Source organism: Myotis yumanensis, unplaced genomic scaffold (assembly GCF_028538775.1).
Source record: "Myotis yumanensis isolate MYYU_CA2020_CCGP unplaced genomic scaffold, mMyoYum1.0.hap1 SCAF_2, whole genome shotgun sequence".
NCBI classification, from domain to species: Eukaryota; Metazoa; Chordata; class Mammalia; order Chiroptera; family Vespertilionidae; genus Myotis; species Myotis yumanensis.
The window spans coordinates 138,174,543-138,194,354 of NW_027223753.1; the positions used below are offsets into that span (position 1 = coordinate 138,174,543).

The 19,812-nt window shown below is 39.6% G+C and overlaps 1 protein-coding gene across 3 annotated transcripts in view; it reads right to left on the minus strand.

The window, feature by feature from the left end:
• Positions 1 to 19,812, minus strand: part of TBC1D23 (TBC1 domain family member 23) — a 78,983-nt gene that overhangs the window by 32,584 nt on the left and 26,587 nt on the right. For 2 of the 3 annotated variants that reach the window (XM_070406088.1, XM_070406087.1), the window contains exons 2-9: positions 15,059 to 15,170; positions 13,605 to 13,710; positions 12,243 to 12,447; positions 7,538 to 7,661; positions 3,430 to 3,554; positions 3,297 to 3,343; positions 1,899 to 2,002; positions 53 to 175 (exon numbers count right to left, since the gene is read on the minus strand). In XM_070406088.1, the coding sequence (XP_070262189.1) occupies positions 53 to 175; positions 1,899 to 2,002; positions 3,297 to 3,343; positions 3,430 to 3,554; positions 7,538 to 7,661; positions 12,243 to 12,447; positions 13,605 to 13,710; positions 15,059 to 15,170 (946 nt within the window). Of the gene's footprint in view, positions 1 to 52; positions 176 to 1,898; positions 2,003 to 3,296; positions 3,344 to 3,429; positions 3,555 to 7,537; positions 7,662 to 12,242; positions 12,448 to 13,604; positions 13,711 to 15,058; positions 15,171 to 19,812 lie in introns of those variants that run through there. The other variant, XM_070406089.1, reaches the window with a different exon arrangement.

Consider the following 19,812-nt stretch of genomic DNA (forward strand, 5'->3'; position numbering starts at 1 on the left):
AAAAAATAAAAGGGACAGTTCTCTGACAAAACTGTGGGCTTTCTTTACTTACCCCCTGCAGCTGATTTGCTTGAAGGATCTCTGAGACCGAGATTGCCAGACAAAGAGCCTGACTCAGATCTGCCTCATCATCCTTAATTCCCAACAAAGTACTACCAAATAGATGGTGATTATCCTGTTTGGAGAGAAAATTTAAGAATACTATAAAGAAAAAACAAAATCAAAATTTCTTTCTGAAATACTTTTAATATGGTATGGTAAGAGGTAAAATCTCTCTCTATATATAAAAGCCTAAGTGATCGGTCGACTGGTTGACTGGTAGCTATGACGTGCACTGACCACCAGGGGGCAGATGCTCAACGCAGGAGCTGCCACTTGGTGGTCAGTGTGCTCCCACAGTGGGAGCACCGCGCAGCTGACCAACAGGCGCCAGACTTCGGGCTCATAGCTGGTGAGCCTACCGAGCGGTAGGGCAGGTACAGCAGGACTGGGATGAGTGGGAGCAGCAAAAAGCCCAGCCCGGGCTCCTCCCTGGCTGCCTGCTGCAGCCTGATCCCTGCAGGCCATGCTGAGGGACCCCACAGTGCACAAATGCATGCACTGGGCCTCTAGTAATTATATAACATCCTTGAGTTGTGTGACTTTTAAAACTTAATATGTCATCTCAAATCTTGTAAGCTAAAAACTACAAAAAGATACAAAGTTCTGTCAGAGTTCACAAAAATGAAAGAAATGAAATAACACATTCTTCAAAGTTATTTTCCATACTATTACCTATAGCTAAATACTAAATTTTAAAATTGGTTACCCCCAACTTTTCATATTTGATATAATAAAAACAAAAATATGGCATAAGTGAATTGCATAAATTATGTAAGACACTGATTATACAGTACTGTCTGATCTAATTAGCCAATGCTGGTGCAGATCATTTACTATGTCTGAATAAAAACTATTCCTCTTAAGAGACTGAAAAGTATAAGACTTTTCACCCAGCATCCTAAATCACTATCCCATAAATCTGACTTACTCAACATTGTTGGGAACTGAGGAGATTTACACAAGGCAATTATTAAAATAGCTGAAATCAGTCCCTAGAAACAAAACAAATCTCTTCTTAAATTAGTTTCAAGGAAAATATCCTTAAAAGGTTTCTCTTAACTGCCTTCTAAAACTTGCTATACTGAACATAACTTAGCCTCATCTTGATGTTTCCGTGACATGATAACTATCAACTAGCAATCATTATGGTACAATGCGTTAAAAAAAAAAAAAAAAGACAATTAATGCTCTCATTGATACCTGAGGTCACAGACAAAACTGTGTGCCATACTAGTTGTTAAAGTACTTCTCTACCTCCTCCACTATTAGCTTTTGCTTCCTGGAGTTTTACTTTCTAGGAGCTCACACCACTTACACTTCTAATCTGGTGTCCTTTTTCTTGTAAGCACTTGTCTGGTCTGAGAAAGATTCTAGGTCTCTATAGGGCTAAGTGATCCTTTATTGCTTACAAGACAGCTCTGCATCAGTAAAGTGCAAAGCTGAACTCCAAATAAAGAAGGCATAATTATACGTGCCCCATCAGATTTTTGTAATACAATTTTTAAAAGAGAGCACTAATTTAAGAAATGTAGTCAATATTCTAATGATCAGAAATAACTAATAATCAGAGTAGGGGTGAGATAATTTGTTAACGTATCTGTATACTATCTTTTTTAATCTGTCTGTTTCTCCACGAGGGAGAGTATTTATAGTAGAAAATCACACAAAACTGCAACACATAAAAAGACAGAAAAGAAAACCAGCCTTGAGTATTTTAAATAAAATGGATAATGAGAACAATAAAACAATGTGCAAAATGTGAAACAATGAATAGTTTGTCATTTCCTGTTTTATACCTTTCTAAATGAAGCTGGTGTTTTACTGCAATAATACTGAGCCAGAGAGAAAAGGTCTTCTATATCTTCTAGATTCAAACTGGATGGAGTGTTTTCCAAGAACTCTGAAATAGAAGTATAGAGATAACAACATTTAAAAAAATTTTTGTGAAGAATGTAACAAACATTATTTATGTATCAAAGCTAGAATGTGCTCAACATAACAAAAGTTATACAAATGGAATCTTAACAGTGATGCCTTTAAAACTGTTTGGGGAGAAGTGGATTTCCCCAAAGGAGCTGAAACTGTTAATGCAATTCTATTAGTGAATGATGGTGACAGGCAACCAAATCAAATTCATTAGCCTTGATTAGAATATTGTAATTTATTTACTTATTTAACAAACACCTAGTAAGTGCCAGGGTCTCTGGAAATAAAAGTGACTAAGAAATAGTTCCTGACTTAAGGAACTTTGTCTTGTGTGAGAATGTTAAAATAAATCATTAAAATGTTAACAAGATAAACACTGTAATATAGATAGCACAAAGTGCTAGGCAATGTAGAGAGAAAATAACAAATCTGTCTTGGGTTAGAGTGGGAAGGACCGAAAAGGAGAACCAAGGTTTCACAATGAAGATATCATGAAAGCAGAGTATTGAAAGGTAAACTGAGGAAGAAGGAAGGGGCTGGAAAGTAAGGGGGCAGGAGAGAAGGGAAAAGAGAGAGAGGGAGAGGAAGAGAGGAAGGCAGGGAGGGAGACAGGAAGGGAGGAAAGGAGGTAGAAAAAGAGAAGGAAGGAGAAGGGGAGAGAAGGGGAGGGCAAGGCATTTTATTTGAACAAGGAAACCAAAGAAATAGTATATGGAAAGGAATGAAAAAACATGAATGAATGAATGAGGATAGCAAAACTGGGGAAAGTAGTCTAACATTTGAACCTGAAGACTAAGTAAGAGTTGAATAGAAACTTAGAGCTCTTCTAGACTAATCCCCTAAATTTATAGATGAGGAAACTGAGTTTAATAAAACTAAGTGATGCTAAGCGAAATAAGCCAGTCAGAGAAATATAAATATCACATGATCTCGCTCATTTGTGGAATATAATGAACAACATAAACTGATGAACAAAAATAGAACCAGAGACACAGAAGCATCCAACAGACTGTCCAACCTATGAGGGAAGGTAGGGAATGTGGGGGTGAGAGATCAACCAAAGGACTTGTATGCATGCATATGAGCATAACCAATGGACACAGACAGTAGGGGGGCAAGGGCATATGCTGGGGGCTGGGAGCAGCCGGGGAGCGGTCAATAGGGGAAAAAGGAGACTCATGTAATACTTTAAACAATAAAGAATTTAAATTAAAAATAAATAAATAAAACTAAGTGACATGAAATTATCTACATTAAATTCTACTTACGGATAACTTCTTCTTTGCTGTCAGACTCTTGTGCTAAAATAACTTCTCTGTAAAAAAAGAATCAAATGAGTTAAATATTAACAGACCACCCTGAGAACAGAGAAGAGAAAAATCTAACCAACTTGATACTTACTTTGCATTAACAAGGATTATTAACATTAAAAAATAAATAAAAAATGGATCTGCTTGTTGTAGATATCCATCCCATAACGCCTCAGTGACTTCAATGGAACAGTAACACGCAAAAAGGCTTCCAAGCTATAATCAGAAAATGAAATGAACATAAGCCATTAGAAATAACTTGTTCTTTTAAAAGTATTAAAGCAAATGCGTAAGTAACTCTAAATCAAGTTATCAGCAGCTGAAATTTAATGTGTACTTTAATTTTAGTATTCAGAATCCAAAGGCAGAACATGTGGATTCAAAGCACAGAGGAGCCACATACTAGCTGTCTGACTTAGGGCATAAAACAAACTTCAAAGCTTCCATTTCTACTTCTGTTAAAAAATAAAAAGTAATACTACTACCCACCTTCTTACATTGTTGTGATGAGATAATTAACCTAGACTTTCTAAAGTAACTACCACATATTTACCATACCCTAATAACTAATAATTACCACTGAGCTCTCTAAGGATAACTAGCATAATTATTACAGAATCTAATTTACAAGGTAATTGTGAGAATCAAACACAGTAATTGAAAAGCACCTAAAAATATTTAATGACAATATAAATATGAATTGCTCCCAATGCTTACTTGTATATCATTTGAAATATATGAGACAACATTTATACCCCTCAATAGGTTTCAAAACCCTATGGTTTTCTCTTCCAAATAAAAAAATTGTTAATGTATTCGTTTCTCTAGAGTCCAACTGTGCTTTAAATTGCACAAATTCAATGATACTTTTCATTTTCATTAGATACAGAAACAATTCCATGTAGAAATTTAAGTTTAAAACATTTCTTATGGCTAAAGGCAGCTAATGAGAATACATACATTTAGTGCCAGAACACATATATGTTGTTCCAGACACTAAGCTACTGTCACAGTATTAAATATTTTTATTTAAAATATCTCTGTATTTCAAATATTCTCACAACAGGCCTTCAAAGAAGACATTTTCCTCCCCATTTTATAGGTGAGGAAACAGACTTGTATTAAATAACACTCCCAAGTTCACAGAACTAATTAGTGGTGGTATTCAAACTAAAGACCTGAGAAGCCACAGCCCATGTAACTGCCATTACACTTGACCACAAAACTTTTAAAATACATAATACTACTGATGTTTTTTGTTGTTTAAAAAAAAATTACTCTTAAAAATAGATCAGAAGATGCAAATACAAACAGAATAGCAATACGGTCATCATTAACTAACTCACTTAACTCACTTAACTAAAGCAAACATTGCACTGCTTATAACTGTGGATTCTCAGGGTTTAAGAATTAGTTTTGTTTCATCTCAGGTTAAAAAAGAAAAGCTCCGCCCTAGCTGGTTTGGCTCAGTGGATAGAGCATTGGCTTGCAGACCGAAGGGTCCAGGGTTCGATTCCAGACAAGGGCATGTAGCTCGGTTGCAGGCTCCTCCCGGCCCAGGCCCTGGTCAGGGCTCGTGCTGGAGGCAACCAATCAATGTGTTTCTCTCACATCAAGGTTTCTCTTTGTCTTTCCCTCTCTCTTCCACTCTCCCTAAAAATCAATGGAAAAATATCCTTGGGTGAGGATTAACAAAAAAGAAAAAAAGAAAAAAGACTCCATTCTACAGACATACTCGTAGCAAGAATGAACTATTTGGGGTACTGAAAGAAGAGAAACCAGTTTTTAATACTTAGTTAAAATCTACTACCAGCACTGAGTACTAATTTCGAGTTCTGGTAACAGAAATGGCATGTTCTAAGCATGGTGTGACCAGAGAAACCACCATTAAGTATTAGAATGCTAAAAAAATAAAAATAAAAATTCCTCATTTCAACACAAATAAGGAGTTAATAGCAAACATGAATCTCAGAGAAGCAACAGTTTTATAGGCATTTTATTATTTTAACTCAGAGTGACAAGACTATAGCCAAGAGGGAACTAAAGAATAGGCTGCTGCAGTTTCAGATTTACTAGGCCAGAGTTTAAACCAGTTAGAATCTCTATTTAGCATTTTCTGATTGTTAACTCATCCCTTTACCCTCTGAGATAGATACTATTATTCCCATTTTACAGATGAAAAAATTGAAGCTCAGAGGCTGTCTTAAATCACAGTTAATAAGTGATTGCAATGGAATTTCCTGAAATTAGATAAGACACGATCAAGGAATGTTTAATTTTTGAATATATATTCTTCCAGCACCCAATCATTGTTTTAAAAATATCTTAAATAAAACCCAGAAGAGCAGTTCTCAAAGTATGACCTGAGGTGCCCAGAAGTCCCGAAGAGTATTTACAGGGGAGTCAATGATGTGAAATAATACTTAGACTTTATTTGCCTTTTTCATACTCATGCTCTCATAAATAAACAACAGAATGTTCCAAAGGCTACATGAAGTGTGGTATCATCAGAGACTGAATCCAGAACCAAATATGAGAATCTACTAAAAATTAATGAAATGTGCAAAAATATAGAACTAGAGGCCAGGTGCACGAAATTCATGCACTGGGTGGGGGGTGGGGGGTGTTCCTCAGCCCGGCCTGCACCCTCTCTAATCCGGGACCCCTCAGGGGATGTCCGACTGCAGGTTTAGGCCCAATCCCTCTCGCAGTCGGACATCCCTCTTGCAATCTGGGACCGCTGGCTCCTAACTTAACTGCTCGCCTGCCTGCCTGCGTGCCTGATTGCCCCTAACCACTCTGCCTGCTGGCCTGATGCCCCTGTTCCCCTGCCGGCCTGATCGCCCCTAACCGCCTCTGCCTCAGCCCCACCACCGTGGCTTTGTCCAGAAGATATCCGGTCTAATTAGCATATTACCCTTTTATTAGTATAGATGCCAATGCCACTATTCTCACTAATTTTCTTCTGAAAAATATAGTTACTTTTTATTTTAAAAGTAGGTTATTTATGTTAACATGTAATGGATTTATCATTACTCTAAATAAATACTTAAAACTTCTTAGTTTTAACTTCTAATGAACATAACCCATATAAACAATGGAACCTCAATAAATGTTGTATATAAGTGGTCCCAAGATCAAAAGATTTGAGGACACTGACCTAGAATAACAAACTTCCCACTCAACATACAAATACAGAATGTCAGAGCACTGAGATGTACATTATATTCTTTTATATTAGTCATTTGATAATCTTAACTATTTTCATGACTGAATATCACTTCTACTATAAATCATCAATTTTATTAAAGTTTCAAAGTGAACTAATGTTTATCATATATTACATACATATATTTATATACTAGAGGCCCAGTGCATGAAATTCATGCACGAATGGGGTCCCTAGGCCTGGCCAGTGATCAGGGCCGGGCCAACCGGGGCCCGAAGGCCCCAGTGGGTCAGGAGAGAAGGCGACGGTCGTCAGGATGGGTGTGGAAGGAAAAGATGCCGGATGCTGACGCCGCCACCATGCGGTTCCCTGTTTCCCCCCTACCTCCTTCCCTCGCTGCAGCGCCGCCACTGTGCTGGGCGGGTGGTGGGCTGATCGGGGCCTGCCAGCTGGGGGTAGGTACAGGGTGCAGGAGGTTGGCCGATGGCCCCAAGGAGAGAGCTGGCCCTTGGCCCCCCTGATAAAGGGGCCGAGTCTGCCGCCACCCACTTCTGGTTCCCCATCCCAGCCCGGGGCCTGGACCCGATTGGGCGATCGAGGCCTGCTGGCTTGGGGGGAGAGATTGCGGGAGGTTGGCCAGCCAGCGGAGGTTGGCTGTGGGAGCACACTGACCACCAGGGGGCAGCTCTTACATTGCGTGTCTGCCCCCCTGGTGGTCAGCGCGCGTCACAGCAACCGGTCATTCAGTTGTAACCGTCACTAAGGCTTTTATATATATATATATATAGATGTGTATATAAATATGTCACATATTTTGTAAAACAAAAGGCTGAAGTTCATATTAACCTAAACTGACTAACATAAGTGAGAAGCAAAACAAGCTACTTATGAAGTGCCAATAATTTTACTCCTTTGGTTTAATGGTCGATAATTTAGTACTTTTCTGTTTCTTCCTTGGAGGAAAAAATATCTAATTATAGTTTCATAAAAATCTATTTTTCATTAAGTGTTCCTACTTTCACTTTATTACCCAGTTGAGTGCATAGGAGTCTGGAGTAATTTTCTTTGTATCAAGGAATGAACAAAGCTCAGGCTCATGGTATTGGATGAGTAATCGGAAAAGATGAAAGGGTCTCCCCTTCAGGGAACAATCCCTAGAAGACAAAAGAAGAAAAGTTTCTTGCATTAATAGGTCAGAAATGATCACATCAGTAACCAATGCTCTTGTAATATCCACCTCCTTCCTACCCTCAGAACACCTGAATACCAGTGTAATAAACCAGGAGAGCTCTCTTGCTAACACCTAATGGACCTGACTTGACAGAAAGTTGTAGAAGCAACAGGTCTACAACCAACTCTAGGGAGATTCTTTAGGTGAACCTGGGCAGCGCTCTAACAAAAGGACTACAGGACCACTGAAAACAGCAGGACTACTTAGGGTATTTTGGTAAATTTTGAAATTGGAGAGTTCTGAAGAAGTCCAGCCCCCTTTTTTTCCTACCAAATTAAGAGGAAACTCCTAAGAAGGCTTCAGGTTAATGTACACAATTAGGAATGTCCTTCAGGCAAAGGTACAAGTCTGAAATGGCCAGATGAACATTTCAGAATAGACACATTTAGAAGAAAGAGCCTTACAAGCTGCTGAAGTAGCCCGGTTACTAGGTGCCTGGAGTGAATTCTAGAAGGTAACAAACACGCACCTTACTTATAACCATCCTACTTCTTGCCTGTTCCCTTGTGTCCAAGAAGATACCATGTGCCAGACACTGTAATAGACACTTTTAAAAAGTTATCTCGGTTTATCTGCAAGACCAACCTTATAAAATAGACACTATTATTTCCCCTGTTGCACAACTGAAAAAACTAAGGCTTGGTTGTAGTCAAGTAGCTCACCCAAGGTCATATATCTAAGAAGTGATGGAGCTAAGACTTGTACACAGAAACTGAGCATTAAGCTATTATGCCATACTACCCTTCCATAAATATAACTTGATATTTTAAAAAGTGGTATTTTGGTAGCAGTAGTCTCTAAAAAAGCAAACTGTACACCCTGGCCTGTGTTGCTCAATGATCAGAGCATCGAAATGTGCACTGAATGGTCTCGGGTTTGATTCCAGGTCCAGGGCATCTACCTGATGTGGGGTTTGACCCTGGCCCCAGTCGGGGTACGTGTGGGAGGCAACCAAAGAAATGTGTCTCTCTCACACCAATGTTTCCCCCTCTCTCTTTCTGTTTCTTGCCCCCTTCCTCCTTCTCTTTCACTCTCTCTAAAAATCAATGGAAAAAATATCCATAGGTGAGGATTAACAACAACAAAATAATAAAGCAAACTGTAAAGATACCAAGGTAAAAGGATGCATGCAAAAAAATTAATGAAATGAATGTCACAGTTTTAACATAAAAGCATTAAATATGTTTATCTTTAAAAGCAACCCTGTAAAATAAACACTATTATTTCCACTGTTGTACAGTTGAGAAAACTAAGGCTTACTTGTAGCCAAGTAGCTCACCCAAGTAGCTTCTTTTGTTGTTTTAACTTATTTTTAATTTTTATTTACAGTTTACATTTAATACTATTCTGTACATTAAGTATGTTTTAAAATGCTATTCAAACAAGAAGGAAAAAGAATTTCTACAAATCCAAGATCTGAGGTTTATACCAAAATTTGGTAAGACCCTCTAGCTGCCATTTTTTGATATTGCAGTTTGACAGGGAATTTTGTAGAAAAGGCCCTGGTTTGGTAATTCAGGTGCCAGAGACAGAATTGGATTTATATTGGTAAGATTACCTCCTCCTTAGTCTAAATACTTTCCTGCATTATAAGTGCAAGGCTTATAAACTGAGTAGGGGCATAGACTGTAGGAACAAGTGCCTAGTTTGTGGTCTCATCTTCAGTTAAAGTGGGACATCTCAGGGAGTCAGCCTACTCATTTAATATCTGTGTACTGCAAAGGTACTCTGTACTGCAAGGCACTGTGCTTGATAGAATTCTACCCATGTTTTATCTGAATCTATAATAAAAAGATGCATCATAATGGAGTTCTTCTAGCACCGTTTTGTGGAGCTATGTTCTATCCAAGGACATTAACACTGACTTTGGCTGAAGTGCTGTGATACATTTAGAACTCTTGAAAACAGTAACTGAAGACACCTGACAAGACAGCGTGTCACACAGTTCATCATAAAACCCCTCCCTCTAGTACTAGCCACCACCACCACCATTCCCTAGGCTGAACATCGTGCCCCTTGCTATACTAGCTCTGTTATGGTGAGAGGTACTAAAGTATACTAGTAGGTAGTTGAGAGATCTAGTATAACAGAATGTTTCCCAAATATGAATTCCAGTCTTGGCTCTACCTTGACCGTAGCCCTGTGTCTTGGCATCTCTAAGTCTGTTTTCCTTACATGAAGCACGATGGCTTCAAGGTAGTACAGAAATTCTCCACTCTGGTGTATATTAGAATCACCCAAATTTTTAAAATATATCCATGCCTAGGTTCTAACTAGTTTATTTATACTTGAAACTTCAAGTACCAGTATGTTTAAAAGTTCTTGGGCTGAAGAGACAGTATCCAAAGAAGATATATAAATCGCCACTAAGCACATGAAAAGATGTTCAACATCTTTACTTGTAAGAGAAATGCAAATCAAAACCATACTGAGATGCCACTTCATACTCATTAGTATGGCTATAATAAAAAAACAAGTGTTGATGCGAATGTGGAGAAACTGGGATGCTCATTCACTGCTAATGGGAATGCAAAATAATGCAATTACTGTGGAAAAGTCTGGCAATTCCTCAAAAGGTTAAACATAGAATTATAATTATCATATGATCCAGCAATTCCACTAATAGGTACAATATCCAAGAAAAATTAAATTACATGTCCACACAAAAACTTGTACAAATTGTTCATAGCAGCCCTATTCATAATAGCCAAAAAGTGAAATCCAAATGTCCATCAACTGCTGAATGAATAAATGTGTTATATGCATACAATGAAAGAGTCCTCAGCAACAACAAAATAATATATGCTACAATATGGGCAAATCTTTAAAACATTACAATCACAAAAGACCACATATTATGATTTATTTATGTAAGATGTCCAGAATAGGCAAATCTATAGTGACAGAAAGTAGATTAGTGGTTGTTTAGGGCTGACAGTGTTGCGGGGAAATGGAGAGCTGGCTACTAATGGGTTCCAAGGTTTCCTTTAGGGGTGAAAAAAATGTTCTACAAATGATTGTGGTTATGGTTACATAACACTCTGTACTAAAAACCAATGAACTGTACATACTAAAAGGATGAATTTTATAATATGTGAATGATATCTTAATAAAGCTGTTAGCAAAGAGAGAGAGAGAGACTAACTTCAGTTGATTCTAATAAGCAATCAGTATGGAGAACCATTTTAGTAAAGCATGGGTGTTCATTTAAACTTAGGTTCAACTCCTGATTCAATCACACACCAGAAGTGTGATCCTGGAAAAATCACTTAATCTCTCTTTCTTTGCTTCAGTTTCTGTAGTTGCAAATCAGAGATACCTATCTATCTACCTTAGGTCATTGTTTAAATGAGAACATACACAAAGCACCCAAACCTAGTATAGCGTGTTATCACACAGACAGTAGTAAAAAATGGTAGTCAATTAACTAGGAAGCTCTAAAATAGCGGTTCTGTACCTTGGCTGCACACTGTAATCAACTGAGAAGTTCTTAACAAAAACTAACGCCTGTGTGCTGGCCTCAGAGATGTTATTTAATTAGTTGGCTATGCAATCAGGCATGGGGATTTTTAAGAGTGCTCCCAATGATTCCAATTTGTATCCAAAGTTCATCAGTGTGCAGCCAAACCACTGCTGTAGGTTATGATGAAAGTTTCTTTTGTCTCTAAAATTCTCACCACCTGATCCATAGCACTGGCTACTCCAAGAATTCTCTTTGGCCCTAACCGGTTTGGCTCAGTGGATAGAGTGTCGGCCTGTGAACTAAAAGGTCCCAGGTTCGATTCCGGTCAAGGGCATGTACCTAGGTTGCGTGCACATCCCCAGGAGGGGGTGTGCAGGAGGCAGCTGGTCGATGTTTCTCTCTCATCAATGTTTCTAGCTCTCTATCCCTCTCCCTTCCTCTCTGTAAAAAAATCAATAAAATATATTTTTAAAAAAAGAAAGAATTCTCTCTGGCGCATGAGTGCAGCCTCCATCACTCATCCCTACATATCTGTCTAGTTTCAGCTTAAGTATTACCTGCCCAGGGAAGCCAATCCTAATCCCCAGGGCAGGTTAGGCTACCCTCATTATACATTCCCATAGTGCTCTCTACTTCACCTTCCTCACACTCGGCACACTTCTGATTACCGCAATGCCTCTATTTCTAGGACTATGATCCAAGCTGTAACCCCACCACCTCACTTACAGTAGCATTCCAAAAATTTTACTTTTCACTTAGACACTATAATGTTATTTTTATGTTACAGATGAAGAAATTAAAATAGGGATACCACTAAATAAGTATGAAGATATATATATATATACACTCTAGAAGCATAAATTCTTAAAGAATCCTTAAAATTTTTTTTATAATCACTAAGTCAAATAACAATTATGATTCAACCAACCTTCAAAATTATTTAATCCTTTTACTTTACCACTAAAATATATATAACAACTTTAACTCAAGCAAACTAAAACTTTATTCATTTTTAAAATAAGTAGTTAAATCACATTTTACCTGGGTATGTACTTATTCATGATAGCATAAAAGCAGTTGTATAAATCGCTGCGTGGCAGTTGAAGACGCACCAGTGGTTTGAGTAGATGTATCCAGCTAAGGGACATGCTATATTTAATGTTACGTGATTTACAATAAAAGGTAATTACAGATTCAATATCCAAAAGTAATTCTGCTGCCTTCTCTTCTGGCACTGAAAGCTGGCCTAGAAAATAAATGTCAAAATAAGGTTACCAAGGGCCTGTTAGAGGCTGTTATTGGACATAACACTTATTTACAAATATATAACAAATACTATATTAGTGCATTTAGAGCAGCAGTTGCCAACAGGTGGTCCGTGGACCACTGGTGGTCCATCAGGTCCGAAAGGTTGGCGATTGCTGATTTAGAGCATGACAACACTATGTGAAAGCACATCTTTCCTTATACTTATTCAGTATTTACTAACTGTTCAATATTTACTAACTTAATAATATTTGACTTAGATATACAAGTAGATCAAACAAGAATGGACCATCTGAAGTAGAAGAGCAGGAGAGAATCATAACTCATATTCTTGGAAAGCAAAACTGTTTTCTAAACAAGAGATTATCATCTACCCCATGATGGGCAGCTACCACTACAGCCTTGCCAAGGGCAGGGAAAATGATTCATTCTCTACCTCCAAATTCAATTTCCTTTGCCCACACCAGCAAAGTTTCCTATGTGGTTAGTAAACAAAAGCTCAACTAATCAATAATTTAACTAAAATGTTTTTCTACAGTAGATCATGACCTATGATTTATAGGTAAACTTTTGGAATACAGCCTCCTTTAATTTAGGACTACATAAATTACATAAGTATTAATTACACCAAAAAAAAATAAGACTGCAACAAAATTATAAAAATACTTAAAGAATTCAAAACATGATGCAAAAGAACACTAAAACTTGGGCTCTCTTTCTTAAAATATTAAACATTATTTCATAAGATGTTCAAATGAAAAATTCTAAAGCTATTTACTAGCGCTTTAAAATTTGAAGTATCAGCTGTAACTGGTTTGGCTCAGTGGATAGAGCGTCGGTCTGCGGACTGAAGGGTCCCAGGTTCGATTCCGGTCAAGGGCATGTACCTTGGTTGCGGGCACATCCCCAGTAGGAGGTGTGCAGGAGGCAGCTGATCCATGTTTCTCTCTCATCGATGTTTCTAACTCTCTATCCTTGTCCCTTCCTATCTAAAAAAAATAAAAAAATTAAAAATTAAATAAATAAATAAAATTTGAAATATCCCAAGTAATAGTAAGATAATAAAGAATGATTCCTCTACCCCAAAATTATTATTTCCAAAACTTTTTACTGTTTGAAAACAATTATTAAACTTACCAATAAACTCTAGACAATCTTTGTGAATAGTGTTCTGTTCTGGCAGGTCTAAAATACCATCCCATGATGCCAAACTATCTCCTTTTCCTGCAACATTTAGAGCAATCTGGAAGAAAAAAAAAAGCAACTAGCTTCATATGCTATCTTTCATCCTTGGAAAGATGCTATAACAATGGAAAGACCTGAATTTAGAAATAATAATGAATATTTCAAAGATTACAAAGTAATGTATCTACACTTCACCAAATGCTGAAACCTCAGTCATATTCCTCCTAAATTAAATTGTACTACTCCATGTCAACACAGTGAGTAGAAGAAATTACATAAAATATTTACATAATTACATATGTAAATTTATTTTAAACAAATATCATCAATGCCATATAGCATGAATGTTTATGTCAACCATGCATATTGAAATCCTACTGTGATGGTATTTGGTGGTGGGGCCTTTGGGAGGTGATTAGATCATAAGGGTGGAGCCCTCATGAATGGAATTAGTGCTCTTATAAAAAAGACACCAGAGACTGCCTTTTCCCTCCAGCTATGGGAGGACACTCACATTAAGAAATTACTATTCTTTCAAGTTTAATGATATTACGGTTATTTTAAGTCTTTATCTTTTAGACTTTCATACTAAAGTATTTTAGTGTGCCATCAAGGATTTCTATTTTTGTGTGTGTGTTTTTTTGTAAATTTGTATTGATTTCAGAGAGGAAGGGAGAGGGAGAGAGAGAGAGAAACATTAATGATGACAGAGAATCATTGATTGGTTGCCTTCTATATACCTCACACTGGGGAATGAGCCCACAACCCAGGCATGTGCCCTGACCGGGAATCAAACTGTGACCTCCTTGTTTCATAGGTTGACACTCAACCACTAAGCCACGCCAGCTGGGCCAATGATTTGTTTTAAAATAATCCAGTGTGGGGAGGAAAGGACTGGGATATTAATCAAACAAGATTGGCCAAATACTGATAACAATTAAAGCTAAGACGAGGCTCATTATACAAGTGACTCAACTTTGTGTTTTAAATTTCTGTGATAAAACATTCAGAATACTATGTACAGTTATAATTCCATTTCTTTTACATATATATGTGCAAACAGGAAAAAAGTAAAAAAATATACACCAAGACATTATTGTGTTTTACAAACAGGTGGTAGATAACAGATAATTTTTATCTTATCCTCTTATATATGTTTTAACAAAAGTAAGTATTTCTATTGTAATCATAACATCTTAATAAAGAAAACATTGCCTTTCAAAACCTAAATTATTAAATATACCAAACATTACAGAAACAGAGATTTTAGTAAGTTGCCCTGTCTAATTTTCTACATGTGACATGCCCATAGGATAATAGTCTTCTGCAACTAAGACAACTGAAAATAAAAATTCTCAAATATTATTTTTTAGTGATTACATTTTATTAATTTAGTTTCCATTTACCTTCCAAACTTTGGTCCTCAGATCAGCAGGTAGTGGTCTTCCTTGAATTATATTTCTCAAAGTTTCAAGATCACAACCTCCTGCTTCCAGAGCTTCTTCAAGATCTTTTTCCCTAAAAAGCAAGTCGTACTTATTAAGAGATATTTTAAATTTTATTTTTTTAAATTCCAGATTCATTTATAAGCATGGCCTGTTAATGCTGCATCCAAGATAAAAATGTTCTAAGCAGCCAAAGTGCAATCAATACCAAGGCAAACACACAGCATTTTGTTTTCTTGGAAGTAAATCTCAGGCTTCATACACTAAATTTACTCTTAATTTGCATTTAATTCTAACAAGCTTAGTTACCTGTTTTCTAAGATTAAAGAAATTTAAAAAGAGAAGAAAGGGCAAGCCGGCTGACAGCATTGAGAAATCACAGTGATAGCAGTATTCATAGTAGTAGTAATGACTAACAATTTATATAGCACTAACTGTGTGCCAGGCACTGTTCTGAACATTTCACATGTTTTTTGTTTTTATTTAATTTTCACAATAACCCTATGAAGTATGTTACATTATTGGCCCCAGTTTAAAGATACAAAAATTGTGGCAAAGATGAGTTATGTCGCTTGTGGTCACATACCTAGTAAATAAGTTGAGCCAGGATTCAAATTTTAAAAGAATGTATGTTCTTAACATAATGCTAGATAATGGCAAGGAGGAGAAACAAATTCAGTGAGGAATTCAAAGCACTGCAGTATGAGAGGGGATAGTACATGACTATCTACACTAATAAAAGAGAAACATGCAAATTGGCGTCACTTCGCTATGCCCACCAGCCAATCAGGATGAGTATGCAAATTAATCCAACAAAGATGGCGGTTAACTTGCATATGCAGGCGCAGAGCGAAGACTGAAGGCTCTGACCGGAGTGAAGACTGGAGATTGAAGATTGAAGACTGAAGACTGAAGAGGCTTGGCTTCTCCGCTGCGGCTGCATATGCAAGCCAAGCCTCGCTGCAGCCAGAGGGGAGAAGCAAGCCTCATTGTGGCCGCAGTGGAGAAGCCAAGCCTCGCTGCGACTGCAGCAGAGAAGCCTAGCCTCGAGGCTTGGCTTCTCCGCTGCGGCTGAACCAAAGGCTTGGGTCCTGGGTGCCAGAGGAAAACCGGTGCCGGCAGTCAGGGGAAGGAAGGCCTATTGCGCGAATCTTTGTGCAACGGGCTTCTAGTATAGATATATGACTAGAGCAAATTACCTGAAAGATGGGGGAAATGTGTAGCTAGCAATGGACATTACTTTGAATAAAGCACTTTTGATGTTTCTCTTGAAATTATCATGTTTTCTTTGATTACAATATCTACATTATTAACTGGTACACCTAGTAATGGAGATGAAATTATTTTACAGAATAAATGGAGAACTAGAATTTTCCCATTTTTCAGTGCAAAATCCTTGGTTTCTTTTTGAAGAAACCTTGCTAAATCCCTTACTATTTCAGACAACAAAGTTAGTATTTTGGGGCAACAATGCCTAATCCTCAACATACTTTTTATATCATAAGTAGGGGCTCGGTGCACAAATTCGTGCACCAGTGGGGTCCCTCGGCCTGGCCTGTGGGATTGGGCCGAAACCAGCTCTCCAACATCCCCCAAGGGGCCCCAGATTGTGAGAGGGCACAGGCTAGGCCGAGGGACCTCATCAGTGCACAATCGGGGCCAAGGAGGGACGCAGGAGGTTGGCCAGCCAGGGAGGGACTGCGGAAGGGCTCCAGGGCATGTCCGGCCTGTCTCACTCAGTCCCTATCGGCTGCAAGCAGCAAGCTAACCTACCAGTTAGAGCGTCTGCCCCCTGGTGGTCAGTGCACATCATAGTGACTGGTCACTGGTTGTCTGCCCCCTGGTGGTCAGTGTACGTCATAGCGACTGGTCGACTGTTTGCCCCCTGGTGGTCAGTGCACGTCATAGTGAGCAGTTGAGTGGCCTAAGCATATCATTAGCATATTATGCTTTGATTGGTTGAACGGACAACTTCACAACCAGACACATAGCATATTAGGCTTTTATTATATAGGACTAGAGGCCCGGTGCACGAAAATTCATGCACGGGGGGTGTGTGGCCCTCAGTCCGACCTGCACCCTCTCCAATCTGGGACCCCTCGGGGGATGTCCGACTGCCGGTTTAGGCCCGCACTTTTAACAGATGACAGCTCCATTGTTGTTTCTTTCTCTTCATTCTTAAACCCATTAGAATTTGTAGGTATTCAAAGTGTGTATACATTTTGGGGGCCACCCTATATATCTCTAGTCAGCAGTGAAAGGAACCAACAGCGGGTTTGGAATCCCCAGACAGGTTGCTCACTACCCATGTGTCTCCCCACTCCGATTTCCACCTTTGAGGGCAGCGGGAGAATCAATGTTTTCTCTCATTAACTTGGAAAAGCACATCCTGTCACCCGCTGCCTGGCAGGAGTGCGTTAGGCCTTGAGCTAGCAAGGCTCAGTCAGCTCATGAGCACCGGCACCCCAAGTACACATTCCTCCTCTGCGGTCACCCCGACTCTCCCACCGTTTCACTGAGAGGACGGAACTCCTCGCCTCCTCTGGATTCCCAACCTTGAACACTGACTGAAGGCACCTCAGCAAGGGCCGCCCCACGCCCACCAGGTGTGTCTGTCTGCACCTGCTCCCGCCTCAGCACCTGCATTAGTCCCACGGAGGTGTTCTCCGTTGCTGCACTGGCCTCCGTGGGAACAGGGCATCACCACTCTGCCCTCTTACTGTCATCTCACAGCCGCCTGCCCTGAACACCCCGACACACTCCAAAGGATGTGAGGGTGCTGGAGGGGATGTGCACACATCGTGTGGGGGCCGTAGGCATGCTGGGGTTGATGGAAGTGCAGCAAAGGGGTGGGGGAACATGGTCTGGGACTGTTGTGCGTGCACGTGGGTGACAGCGTGCTGGGGGACATTTGCACGCGAGGCGGGGGGGAGAGGATGCACGCATTGAAGGCTTGTACCTTCGCAGATTCGCAAACCTGTGCAGCGCGGCCAGGAGGATGTCAATCTGGCCCACCACTGTGGCTGTCCCTGTGATCGTGCACCTTCTGGCCAGGAGGTGAGACTGGCACAGCTGCTCCTCGGCACTGATGGTCTGCAGGCGCTGCTTCAGCTCGGCCCGCAGGCTCCGCCTGGTGCCACTCACAGCCGCCGCTGCCATGTAGGGAGTACTGGCCGCCCTACGCCAGGCCCTGCCTCCCCCGCCCCCGTCCCTGCAAGTTCCTGCCTACCCGCGCCTGCTATGCACACAGCCTGATGATCGGTTGTTACTGTGATGGTGTCCCGACCAATTTGCATATTACCCTATTATTAGTATACATCAGCCATGGGAAAACTATGGCCCGCGGGCCGGATCCGGCCCGTTTGAAATGAATAAAACTAAAAAAAAAAAAAAGACCGTACCCTTTTATGTAATGATGTTTACTTTGAATTTATATTAGTTCACACAAACACTCCATCCATGCTTTTGTTCCGGCTCTCCGGTCCAGTTTAAGGACCCATTGTGGCCCTCGAGTCAAAAAGTTTGCCCACCCCTGGTATAGATAATATACAAGCAAGCACATTTTTATTGATACAACCACTGTTGGATTTTGGATGCTGCCCCCAGGGAACCACATATATAGTCTCCAGCAGTACAATCATGAGCAAGAAACCAGAAAATGCTCCACCTTACATAGTAAAAGGCACTTCTCAAAAACTAAATACAGTGGGGCTTTGACTTACGAGTTTAATTCGTTCCGTGACAGAGCTCGTAACTCAAATTACTTGTATGTCAAATCAAAAAGTGAACGAGTGAGACACGTGATGCTGGGCTGATGTTGTGGCGTTCACTGTGACGTTCGCTGCGCAAACTAGAGGTGGGGTATCTGAAGCTGGTTCGTAATCCGAATTTTAGCTCACAACTCAAAGCAAAAAATCGGCCGAGAGGTGGCTCGTATCTTGAAAAACTCGTTGGTAGGGACACTCGTAAGTCAAGGCCCCACCGTAATTAAAAGTAACATTATCTTCTGAGCAAGGTGTTTGGAAGGTTCAGTTATCATAACTTCAACATTACAAATGTGCTTATAAAAGCAATTAAAGAGCTGAAAATAAGTTAAATAATTCATAAAAAGCTCAAGTTCCTATCATAGTTTCTTCTACTTTTGTGTTGGGGAGCACATGAGACTTGGTTGGAAAGTTTGTAAGGAGGACATTATGAGAAAAGGGAAGTGTTCGGACGGCCGCCTGCCCTGTTTATCAGAATTCCGACTTAGGGGAGTGCTGAAGGAGGTGTCCCTAATTATTCCTTGACCTTTCCAAACAAGTCTGTGTACGTGCAGACCCCCAAGTGTTTACTGGAATCCTTATTCCTTAATCTTTTGGGTGTCCTTGCTTAAAAGACACTATAAGCATACATGTCCTCCCAAGATTACTTACCCTGCTGACTGTATCTAAAAAAAAAACTTTATCTCAAACTGCTGCTACAATCGAGGCTGCCTGGTCCCTTTGGCCAGGCCTTCCCTTAGCCCTCTCTTTCACAGCAAATGTCGTGTCGGAGTAATCCATTCATCTCAGGGTCTGCTAGCCAGCCCCGGCACTTTTGAACAAGCAACACCTAATATTCAAAAGAAAAACACACATCTGGTGGGGTATGATTGGGTGGGCGGTGGTTTTTAAGTCTTTTTTGATTTGGGAAGCTTCTTATTGACTAGCTAAAGGTTGGTGGAAGTGTATGGG